The sequence below is a fragment of the Moschus berezovskii genome, chromosome 5, assembly GCF_049115385.1.
Source record: "Moschus berezovskii isolate FMDL1 chromosome 5, NW_MosBer_1.0, whole genome shotgun sequence".
NCBI lineage: Eukaryota > Metazoa > Chordata > Mammalia > Artiodactyla > Moschidae > Moschus > Moschus berezovskii.
In genome coordinates, this window is record NC_142464.1 from 98,755,460 (window position 1) to 98,770,168 (window position 14,709).

Below are 14,709 nucleotides of genomic sequence, written 5' to 3' on the forward strand. Positions count from 1 at the left end.
TTCTCCCCATTTTATCCTGCCATGTTTCCTCTAGGGAGAAAATATGAGCTACTTAAGTGTAGGGGGCTACCTTGTATTTCTTTATATCATCTTCTTCCACCATTCAAGTTCTCTATATCACACATTCTATTTCCTTTCTAGCACTTTTCACTACCTAAATTTATTTTGTGTAGTTTCCTTGGTTACTATGTGTTTCTCTTTAATAGAATGAAAAAGACTTTAAAAATAAGGACACTATGACTAATTTAAAGTTCTAATCCAATATCTAGTTCTCAAAATACACTTGATGAATAAATGAACTACCTATAGGACTGATCTTTGCACATATATCAATGTATATTGTGTTTACTTGGTTCCCACTGTATCAAATCATTTATGACTTTCAGTCCCATCTTCCGATCCTTGCTCTGGAAGATGTGAAGGATTCAAAGAGCAAGAAATTTTATTTCATTCTGTCCAATTAAAACAATCAAATTCATTTAAGGTCTCTTTTTGAAGGAACTAGAAATTACACACTCTTTAGAGTGGATATTTCCAAGATGAAAAGTAGAAAATTACAGACATCTAAATGGAGCTAATGCGTCTGTTAATAATATATGAACTGTTGCTTATATTTTAGACAATTTCTTAATTTTAGTTTGAGAGTTCATGTGTTGACTCATAAAAATGACCATGATGTAATATTTACTCAGACCTTGACGCTATTTGTAAAATTTCAAGATCAGCTATATGAACAAAAACTAATTCTACTGTGGGTTCTATAGAATATCTTTTAGCAGAGTCAAAGTGAGTTTCTATCCACTCTACATATAAAATATCATCAGACTGTAGATACTAGGCACCAAAAGAGTGTGTGACTGGCTAGGAACATTTGCCTTTGGGGCTGCCTTTAACATCAAACCAATGAGGGAATCATCAACTTATTAGGATAAAAAGAGTTGCTTCTCTACTTCTACTTGAATTTTTTGAAATTGCTCCTCCTGGTCTCAACTTAGCAATCAGAATGTAAAGAACCCCACACTTACATGGAGTTTGTTTCCTTCTCATGCATATATTCCTGAACGCCATGAGTCATCAAGGGGTGCTGCCTTTGTGATGCAACTATTATGACACCCCATGATTTCCTGTGATGCACCATAATGTCAAAACGCTTAATCTTAATGTGAAGTGGGTACAAAGTTCATGGCTTGAAAATATTGGAGGAGATTACTGATCACTTACTCTGTGAGTAGCTACATTTCTAAGGGTCACTTAGTTCTTCAGTGTGACTAATATAATGTAACTATCACAATGTTAAGGTTAATAATATTTAATAAGTCAAGTTTATTAATTTATCGTGTACTCACTACAAGTAGGATCTGTGCTATTGTTTCTGTATCTTACCTAATCCGCTTAATGGCACGTGGGTATCTTTATTCTTATTTTCAGATGAGGAATCCAGAGTCTTTCAGATAGTAAGTAATTTACTATATGGTGGAATATGTATATGAAAACTCAGTTGGTTTGAATCTCAAGTTCATACTAAGCACTCAGTCCCTAGGATGCTATGTTATGTTCCACACCAATGTAAATTATCACCCTCTAAATTTCCAACTGGAAAAAGACAAAACAATTTTCAAGGTAAAGAGCCCACTTTCACTTCAAAGTGAAACACTTTTGATGATAGGTGTGCACAACTTGCTTTCACCTCAATAAGAAGAAGGGCTTCCCTGGTGGCTTAGCTGGTAAAGAATCTGCCTGCAAAAGAATCTGCCTGCAATGCGGGAGACCTAAGTTCAATCCCTGGGTGGGGAAGATTCAATGGAGAAGGGAAAGGCTAGCCACTCCAGTATTGTGGCCTGAAGAATTCCATGGACTGTATAGTCCATGGGGTCACAAAGAGTCAGACATGAGTGAGTGACTTGCACTTCCGCTTTCAGTAAGTAAGAAAAGAGGAAGAGAAGGACTAGAACAAAATCAAAACCTATGAGAGCAGAAAGATATACCAGCCTAGGCAATAATCTGCATGCTAAACAAAATCTCCACCATCTTTTGAAATCGACTGGTAAGAATGTGAGTCTCTCTGAATCACAGTCACCTCATCCACCAAAAAAGATGACCATGCAGGCCCCTGCTTCACCCTGGAATGGGCAGGGTCATTTTTCTCATCTGATTTTCCACTCTCGGTCACACCTTGTCTTCAGCTGTTCTTTTCATTTACACTTGCTTCTGGGAAGACCATTGAGTGACCTCTCCATCTTTCCACAATACTTTCCGTGATACACAGAACAAAACTAAACTGCATCCTGGTTTTTCATGCCACTCAATCCTTCTTATCTGATATAACAGACCTACTGTGCTCTGCATCTGACTTTCACCTCCTTGAGCTACTGGGAACTGGTCATCGTTTAATTATCTCCCTGCATAAAACAGAAAGCAAGTGAAATACACAAAATATACTCTCAACAAATGTCCAATAGGAGCAAAGACATGAGTCATGACTCTGTTTATTTTATCCTACTAAATGTAAGGTACTATTTAGCCTACATTATTATGACATGCCATTAAAAAATACGCAACTTTTAAAAAGTTTCCCAGAATTAGGACATTTGCAACTGTGACCCACATTCCTAAAAAGAACTGTTTTACTGCAACAGTCATGGAAGAGATAGGTACCTTCAGACAAAGAAATACTTAGAATAATGCTTTTTTCTCTTCAAGTCATGAAAAATCAAGTTCTGGAGTTGTCTCTACATCGAAGTTAGTCAAATTAATCAACCCTCTCTCTTCACTTTATCTACTTGTCATGATTAAAATGCCCCACTAGGTTCTAAATGGACTCTCAAAGCTTGCCCATTCTGTCTTGGGATTCCAGAAGCAAAATCTTGGCCACCACTCTTCATCCGATGCCAATATGCTATCAGCAGAGATTATTCCTTTAGGTTAAATATTATTCTCCTGTAGAAATTCTCTTTTCAAAGAGAAGTTTAGTCTAAATCCCTTTATCAGAGTGGAAAGCGAGTTTAAGAGTGAGATGAGGTTGAAGATGAATCTATCTGGCTCCTGCCATGACCAGCTGTGTGAAGTCCTCCCTGCCTTGTAAAGCTGACATTTGTCCCTCTTGTAAAACAGGGAAAATGATACTTAGACCTCCCTAGGTTTTGAATGAGGTGGTATTGGTAATATTCTTGGTGTATTGTTCTGCCAAAAAATAATAATAATAACTTTGACAAGGACGGGTCCCTGGGCCACAAAAAGAAATTGGACGGGAGGTGGTTGGAAATTCTGACCACTTCACAGTAGTGGGTGGGGAAGGGCCCCCGAGTGAGATAAGGGAAATAAAGCAGCTTCTCATTAGGAGGTGGGCTCTGTAGTCATATTATGACCGTTATTGTTAAAGATATCGGGCCATTGTTAAGTCACTCCTGATCTTAAGGTACTTTAACATTTTAAAATGGAATTTTTTTTCTAGTTAATTCCTGTCTGTGGTAACACTAAGATCAATCAAAATATATTCCGAGGATTTTCAGATGGTTTGAAAGTTCGGGACTTTTGGATGTCAGCTCCTAGCTCCCAAACTCCACTCCCGTCCCTTGTATGGATCTGGTAATTTTTTTTTTTTTTTTTCCAGCTTGCAGCTAGAGGTTTAATTTTCACTTCCTTCCAGCGGCTCTCTGCGCTCCCGGGAGGTGGGGCGCCTGGCATCCGTGCGTGGTTTTCGGGTAGGAACCTCTTCCCGGGAGGCCGCCCGCCTCCACCTCCGCCGGCGCGTGACGTCACGGGCGATGCCCGCGTCCCCGCCCGGCCTATAAAGCGGCAGGTGCGCGCGGCTCCTCCGGAATGTTCGCACACCTGGCGCCCGAGCCCGAGCCCAGGGAGCCCGAGCCCGGGGATCCCGAGGCGAGCTCCAGGAGCTGCCTGCAGCGCCCCAGGCTGGCCGGGCCTGCGAGCTCGGCCCCGCGGCGCCCCGCGTCCCGGCTCTCGGCCACCACCGCCTCTTCCCGCCCGCAGCTCCCGGCCGAGTTGCCCCAGAGACCGCGACGCCGCCGCTCCGAGGGACCAATGAGAGCCCCGCTGCTGCCGCCGGCGCCCGTGCTGCTGTCGCTCCTCATCTTCGGCTCAGGTGAGGACATCCCGGCTCTGAGCGGCCCGGAGCTTCTCCCACCGAGGCCAAACCGGTCGCCTCTTGGATTTTGCTGCTGCTTTTCCGAAAAAAAAAAGAAAAAATAAGCCGCCCCTGGGTGTCCCCAGGCTCTGTCCGGTGGGAGGTAATCGACATACCGGCCCCTCCCATGGAGGTAGAGAAAAGAGGCCGGCTGTCTTAGAGGTTCCAGGCCAGCAGGAGGGTGCCGGAGAATCTTTGTACTCTCAGTTTAGTCCAGAGGAAGGAGAGCTTAGAGATCCTGTGATCCAGACCCTTCCTTTTACAAATAAAGAAACAGAGGTCCAGAGTGGTAAAGTGATTTACAGAGATCTTGGAGAAGAGTAGTTAAGTCCCAGACCAAGGAGTTCTACCTCCTACCTAAATTCTCCGTCTCCTCTGTCAGGTGATTTTGTTTTTACCATTCGAGAGGGCCTGGCATCGTCCCAGGGAGAAGTTCCACTTAAAAGCACCACTCTGACAGTTTTGAGACCTAAAGAATCCGCCTGCCAAGCAGAAGACGCGGGTTCGAGCCCTAGGTTGGGAAGTTGCCCTGGAGAAGGAAATGATAACTCATTCCAGTATTGTTGCCTGGAAAATTCCGTGAACAGAAGAGCCTGGCTTGCTACAGTCCATGGGTCGCAAAATAGTCCTACACGATTTAGACGCTAAGCAACAAACGATAAAGCAGGAGCTTGAAACTGGCCCCCAAGTCTTACCTAGTCCCTAGTTCCTTCTCTATGTGAGGACAATAATAAACAATGACAATAAGAAAATTTATTATCAACTACTATTCATATTACTTTTTACATTTGATATGCATACTCTTTTTAAAAACATAAGCATGTGTTAAGAAGATATTGGATTTATCTCTAGAATCTGTTTATTAAAATGGAACAGGTAACATTCTATTATATATATATGAAGTTATGGTCATATTTAGATGTTACCTCTTAAACAATTATATTACATTAATTTGCCTATTTGGAGGGTTTTTAATGTGGAAATTAACGTAGATTATCTGTGGAAAAGAAAACCTAAATGAAAGAAGCTCTGTAACTGGGACAGCTGAGTTTGCTTGTCGGCAGAGTATGAAGCAGCTTTCATAAGTGACTCAATCACAAACAATAACACATGTGCTGTCACTGCTTTGAAGATAAACATTCCTCCCGAACAGAATTGACTGGAGAGAAAAGGCACCCTGCTTTACTTTTTCTTTTCTCCTCTTATTCTCGCTCCCATAGCCCATTATACTGCTGGATTAGACGTCAATGACACCTACTCTGGAAAAGGGGAACCATTTTCTGGGGACCACAGTGCTGACAGATTTGAGGTCACCTCAAGAAGTGAGATTTCCTCTGCAAGTGAAACGCCTCCTGGTGGTGACCTGTCCTCGGCGATCGACTATGACTATGCAGAAGAGTATGATAATGTACCGCAGATATCTGGCTATATTGTGGATGATTCAGTCAGAGGTGAGCAGAGGATAAGGTGACAGTATAGCCTATAAGAAATGTGGTTTGTCTGAGCAAAGCTGCTTCAAAAGAAAAGCCTCTCCAAGATCTTCCAGTGGCTTTCTTGTGTGTATGACTGTTGTGCATCCCACTAGTTAAGCTGGAAACTGAGATAGAAAGAGCTTTTAGTGGGCACAACCTTTGTGTCTGGAGCGCTAACAAGCGTCTCATGTCTGGTAAGTCTAATCTTTACAACTTTGTGAGGTGTAGGAATTGTTATCATTTTACAGATGTGATAACTGAAGCTTAAGAAGGTTAAGCATTTTGCCCAGTTCCACAACCAGAATGAGAAACTCCAATCTGTTGGATTTCAGATACTCTGCCACATGACCACTCCCCCATGTGAGAAACCAATATAGGCATTAACCAATCCCATATACTTTATATCTCAGTTTTTATAGCCACTCCCCACCACCATTTTTCTCTAAATAACTGCAGTTGGACACAAATAGGGCTTCCCTCATAGTTCAGTCTGGAGAAAGCAATGGCAAGCCACTCCAGTACTCTTGCCTAGAAAATCCCATGGATGGGGGAGCCTCATAGGCTGCAGTCCGTGGGGTCGCTAAGGGTCGGACACGACTGAGCGACTTCACTTTCACTTTTCACTTTCACACATTGGAGAAGGAAATGGCAACCCACTCCAGTGTTCTTGCCTGGAGAATCCCAGGGACGGGGGACCCTGGTGGGCTTCTGTCTGTGGGGTCACACAGAGTCGGACACGACTGAAGTGATGCAGCAGCGGCAGCAGCATAGCTCAGTTGGTAAAGAATCTGCCTGCAGTGCAGGAGACCCAGGTAAGGGAACAGTAAGATGTAATGGGAAAAGAATGATTGGATCTTAGCCACTGTGTATTGTGTTGTGACATTGGTAATAATACATGAGTTTAAGTGAACTCCGGGAGTTGGTGATAGACAGGGAGGCCTGGCGTGCTGTGATTCATGGGGTCGCAGAGAGTCGGATACGACTGAGTGACTGAACTGAACTGAACTGAATATCACTTTCTGGAAATATTAAAGAACAAACATGCATGAATCTTATATCACTAAAATCTCTGTTTAACCCCAAATCTCATTTGTCAGTTAAATAATAGTGACCTATAATTTCTTCTCTTCTGCTGTTATCTGATTTTTCAAAAAGAGCATTTCCTTAAAATGAGGGTACCAGAATAAGAGGTCACTATTGTTCATTACTCTCATATCATTTTGGAGTTTGAGGGCAGACGAGGTCATCAGTAAATCAGATCTAAATATCCTAGGAGCATCCATTATGAAGGCAGGGTTTAGAGCGTCTTCTTTCCTGATCTTAGTTTCCCTGACTTCTCCCCTCTGTCTAGCTCCAGAACTGGTGAAAGAATAGCAAGTGATAACATGAAGACAGTGGCAGATGGGAAAAGTTTTATCAAGCACCCATTTTCCTCCCTTGCTCCACACCTCCCTTATGTGCTTTTACATAAGGTGGGAAAGGGGTCCATCTATAATTCTTATTTTGGGAGGGGGATGAGATGAGACTTAATGAGACTCTAGAAATTTTTCTCTTAAAGATGTTTCAAGTTAGCATTTCATAAAGCCAAATGAATTGATGGTGATGAGTGAAAATGGCTAGGGGCCAAAATTACAATGCACTGTAAAATACAGTGAAAATTGATCCATGAAGATAATGTCTACTGTAGCACTTCAGCATAGTGACTGTCTCTGTTTAAAATTTGTAATGTATCTGATAAAGTGCTATAATGTTGATTTAAAATGTTTCTGTTAGAGGAACTGTTCTAATTTGGGGTAGTTTTCTTATCATCAGAGGGAAGTTTCAACACAAAAATTGCATAGCCACCTATTAAACATTGCTCCTAATTTGACTATTGTTAATGTTGATATAATGACTACTAAAATACTCAAAGTATTTAATTTTTCATTACCTTAATCACAGGGCTCCAGCTTTGCTACCCTTCCTTATGTTTCTAGAGTTCTCTCTTTACTGGGCACTGCAGAACCATTATGACTAACTTTTTTATGACTTTATGACTCTTTTCTCTGGGCTCACTAAATACTTGCTCAGATAAACCTATGCAGAGATTAGTAAGACAAAATGCACAGCTCTAACATAGAAACTCCTCCTTCCTATATTTAATGTGTGGGTAAACTATACCCTGCATAGCTATAACACTGAACAAAGGTTTCTGTGAATCTGAAGAGTTAGGATGAACCCATGAAGCATCAAGTACAAATATTTCTGGACTTCTATTTTTCAAATAGATTGATCCCAGAAATTAGCCCCCAGAAGGCATCAATTAATTATAATCTGTTGAAATCTGGGAGTTAAAGAAAGTTAACTCTAGTGTATAATTCTCAGTTTTCTTCATCTCAGGTAATACACACCAGTTCCCAACTATGATAGCGCAAGACTGATATGAGTAAAGAAAATCATCAAATATACTCAAACCCCACTTTAATTAGTGGAACTGAGCTTTTCCAAGAGAAAACATAATATAATCGGGTATTAGTAGGCTTTAACATCCCAGCACTGCCATTTTCTAGCTACTGTCTTAGAGCAATTTACTTGTCTTTAATCAACTCTAATTTTTCTCATCTGTATCATGTGGATAGTAACAATACATTCAACTGTGATTTGGGTTTAATTCAGTTAATGCTTGTTACCAAGAACCTGGTATGTATTAGAAGTAAAAACAAATGTTTACAATATTTCATGGGTTTTCTTAGACAAGTAACTCCTATTATTCCTGTTATCAGTAACAATAATACTGATACAAATAAATCAAAATATGTTTTTAAGGTAATAAAATAACAAATGTGTTCAAATTCTAAGTGCCACATAATACAGATATTGTCTTTGTTCAATTATTGTATATGAGTTGTGTTAAAAATTGAGACTGATATGGCTGTTATCTCTGTGAACTTTCACTGCTAGGACGTTTTTCCCTCGTGTCTTCAAAATGGTGTTCCACGTGAAGAGAGACTGTTGTCAATAAATCTTTTCTTTCTTTTTAATTTTTTTAGTTGAACAGGTAGTTAAGCCTAAGAAAAACAAAACGGAAAGTGAAAAGACTTCAGATAAACCCAAGAGAAAGAAAAAGGGAGGCAAAAATGGAAAAAATAGAAGAAACAGAAAGAAGAAAAATCTGTGTGATACAGAATTTCAAAATTTCTGCATTCATGGGAAATGCACATTTTTAGAGCAACTGGAAACAGTATCATGCCAGTAAGTTACCCTAAATCATATGGAATTCTATATTTCTAACACTGTGTCTGAAACCTCTAGTTGCAGAAAACCATTTGTTTTTTTTTTTTTTCAATGTATAAACCAAGAGTTGGCAAACTTCCTTAAGCAGATATGAAATATTTTGGGTGTTGTGGGTCAAGATTATGTATGGTTATCATATAACCAATTAAAGCATGGCCATTAAAAACTAAAAAAAGTTAAAACATTTCTTGGCTTGTGTGTTATAAAAGACCTAGCAAATGGCCAGGTTTGACCCGTGGGCAATAGTTTGCTGAACCCTGGTGGAAATCATCATTTTGCAATATATATTTCACAAAACCTCTTGATAAAAAAGGAACTAAGGTAGTTTTCATTTAATGTTGTTCTTGCTTCCTTCCCCCTAAAAGCTGCTAGCACATTAAATGGTAGTGGAATGTATTAGCTGCATAACAAGCCACTGAATTCATCAGTTGGTCATACAAGGAGCACAAAGAATGAAAAGGTGTGTCTTCTTGGAATATCACACCCAGACTAATCTCAACATGTTCTTATACTAATAGACCTTAGGCTCGAATGCATTCTACATCTCATCATTTTGAAATACAAATAAATGCCTGGACTGATTTTTTGAATGCTAGAATTAATGATGGTTTGTGATCTGAAAAGTAAATGTAGAATTTATTGGAATCTTTTCAGTGATTATAATTTTAAAATGTGGGTTGTTTGCAGATGTTATCCAGAGTACTTTGGTGAACGATGTGGTGAAAAGTCCATGAAGACCCAAAGCATGGTTGACAGCGATTTATCAAAAATTGCTTTAGCAGCTATAGCTGCTTTCGTCTCCACCATGACCTTCACAGCTATTGCTGTTGTTATTACAATCCTGTAAGTAAGGCATATCTTTAAAATCCCTAATAAAGTAATGCCAGGTTGATTTTTTTCAGCATTTCTATCTTAATGTGGTATCATATTTTACGTGAGTTATTCTATTAGTGGTACGTAATATTTGGCCATATCTTTACACTTGATTGACAATTCACAGAATATGGTTAAATGTATTCCTTTGGCTACCACTGAAACTTAACATATGAACCCCTTTTCTTGAACTTAAAAATTGATGGTTTTGTTTCATGTTATATGTCTACTCATGGCAACTTCTGAATCTCAGATTGTTGATATCTTCTATTAGTATATTAAGCTTAAGCAAGCTTCTGAGAAGCTAATTAAGACCTAGGTTGTCAGAGACATTGCTTTGATACTAAAAATTCACAAAGAGCTTCAAACCAGGAGCCAAGAAAAGATATGTCTTCTGCTTCTGTCATGGTACTGACTTATTAGACCTTATGCCTATTTTGTTATTGTCAAATGCAGTATGGGAATTCAATTACTTTAAAAAAAAAAACAAAACATTTCCTCCATATGGTATGGCGTAGGAAGCAGGGACAATTCTATTACTGTTTCATTCTAGCAGTATCTTCCCTGTGCTCATAATAACAGATCACTTACTTCACTTCATGACCAATGAATGTTAGAACTAGACTGTCCTAGGTAGTAGCCACTGGTGAGTATGTAAAAATGGCATTGTCTGTCAAACAAAAGTCAGTAGATTGAGGAGCTTGGGGGAGGGTGTGAATGGCTCTCTAATGACTCATGTCCTACTGGAGCTTGGGAAAAGCAAGACTCATTATTCTAATTTTAGGTCTTGGTAAATTACTTTTAACAACTGGATTGTATACATGATTTACTACTCCTGCCATTCAGGAAACAAGGGGTTATCTTCTGTCATTGTTTACTATTATTTTAAACTCAGATCAGCTAACGATAAAATGCCAGGTAAAACACAATTTTATGATGCACATAAAGTTTGATCTGTGGTTTAAATTTGTCTTGCACATCTGAGAAATTATTTCAGTCTGTTGGTACCTCAAGCCCAATGTGATATGCAAGTGTGTTTAGGAAAAATACACTCAGACACCATTGTTATTTGACATAGAAAGACAGAAGAAGAAACTGCCAGTTAGGGAAGATGATTTGAATTATTCAAAAACTCATAATTATTCAAGTTGAAATATTTAATAATCCTTTGGAAGAGTATGGAAAAACTTTGACATGTTTTCCTTTTCTCTTGTATTCTTCCCTGCATTTGAAACACATCGCGAATACCAACCTAAGACACAGTTGCTGCTTTTTCATAACTGAAATCAGTTTTTCCCAAACATGACAACAAAAGTTCTTAAGATTTTAATAATAACATTTGGTAGATAAAAAAGCTAATAAAAATTGAATTTGCTTGAACAACAGTAAAACATTTCAGACCATTGAGTTTTTTGGTATCAGGTAGCAATAAATAAGAAGGCAATGGCACCCCACTCCAGTACTCTTGCCTGGAAAATCCCATGGGCGGAGGAGCCTGGTAGGCTGCAGTCCGTGGTGTCGCTAAGAGTTGGACATGACTGAGCGACTTCACTTTCACTTTTCACTTGCATGCATTGGAGAAGGAAATGGCAACCCACTCCAGTGTTCTTGCCTGGAGAATCCCAGGGACAGGGGAACCTGGTGGGCGCCATCTATGGGGTTGTACAGAGTCGGACACGACTGAAGCGACTTAGCAGCAGCAGCAATAAATAAAATTAGAAATGTTTATTATATTTAGAAATAAAATCAATTTGTTTTTAAGCCTGTTTAAAAAAAACAAAACTAAGCATTTACATTAGTTTGTGCAAGCATATAGCCCTTCTGTGGTAAAGCTATACTATCTTCTTCCAGTTGTGCCTGCAATAGTGTTGTTTTGGGGATAAATATGGATATGTTTCATGCCTTCTAAAAGTTTGCATCCCAATGCACATTTGTTTAAATCTCAGTACTTTGGGAATATGTTTATATAAAGTCAACATAAAGATTCCCTTAAAAGAACATTGGTGATACTTTTTAGCTAGGTTTAGTTTTGGGTTTGGTGGAATGGTCTGTAAGTGTATAGTGGTCTATAAGGACGCATGAAAGAAATTCCCTGTGCTCATAAAACCCCAGTCAATATATATATATATATGAATAAAACTTTGATGACAGTAGAATATCTTGTTCTCTGAAGGCTTCGAAGACGATACTTCAGGGGTTATGAAGGTGTCGCTGAAGAACGAAAGAAACTTCGACAAGAAAATGGAAATGCACTTGCTGTAGCATAACTGAAGGTATTATTGCAGGTTTGAGTTTTAAAAGATACCTTTAAATAATATTTTACAATTTAAAAAATATAACATCTATTATCTGAAGAAAAATGAGAAAAGCAAGTTTTCTTAATGGTGCACTATGAACATTGGCTACACAAAAGTATTATTCTTTCAGCTTGAGTTGCAGTTCCATACTGAGAATGGACCATGTCCTTACTATTCTAAGGGATAGAAAAATGAAAGAGACACAAATTCTGTTCTCAAAGAACTTAGTGTTTTGAAGATAGAAAAAACTGCAAGAAATGAGAACATCAGGGGGGAGTAAAATATATCTCATAAAAAAGGAACTAATGGAATATGAGGGGTTTCCAGTGAAGGAGAGAGGGAATCCAGTGGGCTGCATTTTGGGAGCAGAAAAAGATGCGATAGAGGCTGGCATTGGAAGTGAGTCTCAGAGAACTGCTGAGACTGGGACAAGTGATTGTAAGTGGAAAGGAAGGTCAATAGTGTGAGATGCGCTAGATTATTTGAGAAAGGTTTGAAAGATGACCTAGTTCAAATGGTGTTGGAGAAGATAAGGTTGAACTGATAGGCTGAGCCCACATGGTAGAGAGCCAACATCAGGGCACCTGCACTACAAATGTGAGGAAGTAGAAACCCCAGTGGGATATCTTTGCACAGAAAAGAAGTAGGAATAGAGAGGGGCTCACACTTGAGAGGTAACTTGGTTAGTGTACAGATTGTAGTTCCTATTTTTAAAAAAATTTTGTAGAGAGAACTTAGCATGTTGCATGGAGAAAGTATGGAGACGGATATTTCGTTGATAACTAAAGTCAACAGCTGATGAAGCAAACTTCCACAGGGAGAAGAAGGGAGGCTAGGAGATCAAGGACACTCTTAACATCAGTCAAAAGAAGGAACTCCGTTTCCTCAGACATTTTGGAAAGAGGTCACATCCTTAAGTTATTGGGTTGGCCAAAAAGTATGTTAGGATTTTTCCTTACAGTCTTACAGAAAAACTCGAATGTACTTTTTGGCCAGCCCAATATTATTTTCTGCCTTCAATTGCTTTAAGAATTACTTGAGATACTTGCTAAATATGCATATTTCTAAGCCAAATCCTGAATCTACTAAGTCTGCGGTTCCATTTTTTATTAACATTCCAGATGCTTGGAGAACACTATCTTTAGCATTGGTTAAGTACAGCATTATGTTCTGAGCCTATTACAGAATTAGCTCAGTAAGTCATGAAATAGATAATTATCCATGCCAATGCAATACTCCATACTTATTCATCAAGGTTTATTAATGAATTGGCTTAATGTTCTGAAGCTAAAGTCACCAGCATGAATAAGAGTTTATTTTTGGTTGTACAACTGAGCGACTGAACTGAACTGAAGTGCAACTGAAATTTCTCAAAGTAGGTCCAGAATGACTTTAGGAAAAGGAATATGCTGTGTTGGCACATTGTGGCTGCCTATTAACTGGTAGCTACTATTATTATGCCCTTGGTACTAATTATCCTAAATTAACTGTATATCATAAATATACTGAGCCACTTAATCTTTGTTTTTAATTATGTCCTCTTCATAGATTTGGTGAGGAAAACTATTTCTAATCACTATTCTCAGTGTTGCAGTTTTAATAAACAGAATTTGATGAAACAGGTTTGAACATATACAGTCTTCTACCCAAGTAGGCATATAACCAAAGCAGATGTGAAAGACAGATTCAAGTCAGAAGGGCTAGTTTGTCTCTGAAAAGCTTTTAGCACTTTCCACAAGACATCCTAGAAAAAAAAAAAATTGGCAGAAATTCTGATTGATGATTATTCTTTGACCTTATCTCAAAGCTATGTTGGAGTTGGGCTGTCACTAACAGTTCATTTTATTTTCCAACAGGGTATCAGATCGGAGTCACTGCCAAGTCACAACTGCAAGTGATACATTGGTTCCTCCTTTCAGCGAATCCTAAGAAAACAGAACCTTTTCGTTCTGATGGTTTTAAACTTTCAATTGTCACTTTTTAATGCTAAGTCTTATTTCTGTACATAAAGATGCATGGAGATAAAAAGTATTTTTTCAAGTTGTAAATAATTTATTTAATATTTAATGGAAGTGTATTTATTTTGCAGTTCATTAAACTTTTTTTTTTTTAATCAAACAGATTGAGAGTTTGAATGTGACTTTTGAGACTGTAAGACTTTAGGGTATTTTTATAACATTTAAATGATCCTTTTAAAAGGAGTTCCTTCCTTTTTTTTTTTTTTATTGTTTTGATGTTTATTTTCAATACTTAGATGGCAACCCACTCCAATGTTCTTGCCTGGAGAATCCCAGGGACGGGGGAACCTGGTGGGCTGCCGTCTATGGGGTCACACGGAGTCGGACACGACTGAAGCGACTTAGCAGCAGCAGCAGCTGTTTTCTTAGAAAGCACTCTTAATGGGAAAATTATTAACTAGAGTCACTTAGTCCTCCCACAGATACTGATGTCCCAAACTGCTCTTTCTTATTCCACATAGAACTTATTGTAAGTCCAATAAATTATAAAAGCTTCCAAAATCAACATGTGGCATAGCTTCTCTGTTGCAGTAGACATAGATATTATAAAAGAGAGAAAATATATTGCCCATCATTATCATCACCATAAACAAGAAAGGAATAAGGTTTGAATATGGCCTTTTGCATGAACC

General features: G+C 38.7%; 1 protein-coding gene across 2 annotated transcripts; it reads left to right on the top strand.

The window, feature by feature from the left end:
* Positions 1-3,797: 3,797 nt before the first annotated feature.
* Positions 3,798-14,196, top strand: AREG (amphiregulin). Of its 2 annotated transcripts, none has more exons than XM_055434989.2 (6): positions 3,798-4,102; positions 5,365-5,595; positions 8,646-8,847; positions 9,577-9,732; positions 11,936-12,047; positions 13,916-14,196. In XM_055434989.2, exons 1-5 carry the CDS (start codon positions 3,820-3,822, stop codon positions 12,027-12,029), a joined length of 966 nt encoding a protein of 321 aa, XP_055290964.2. In that variant the 5' UTR covers positions 3,798-3,819; the 3' UTR covers positions 12,030-12,047; positions 13,916-14,196. The 2 variants fall into 2 exon arrangements, with proteins under 2 accessions (XP_055290964.2, XP_055290963.2); XM_055434988.2 differs by having other exon boundaries at positions 3,799-4,102; positions 11,936-12,035; positions 13,916-14,190.
* Positions 14,197-14,709: the final 513 nt, after the last annotated feature.

Coding starts and splice junctions, on each gene's coding strand:
- AREG (XM_055434989.2), top strand. CDS start 3,820: ATGTTCGCACACCTGGCGCCCGAGCCCGAGCCCAGGGAGCCCGAGCCC. Junction 8,848..9,576: donor CTGGAAACAGTATCATGCCA/GTAAGTTACCCT, acceptor GGTTGTTTGCAG/ATGTTATCCAGAGTACTTTG. Junction 9,733..11,935: donor GCTGTTGTTATTACAATCCT/GTAAGTAAGGCA, acceptor TGTTCTCTGAAG/GCTTCGAAGACGATACTTCA.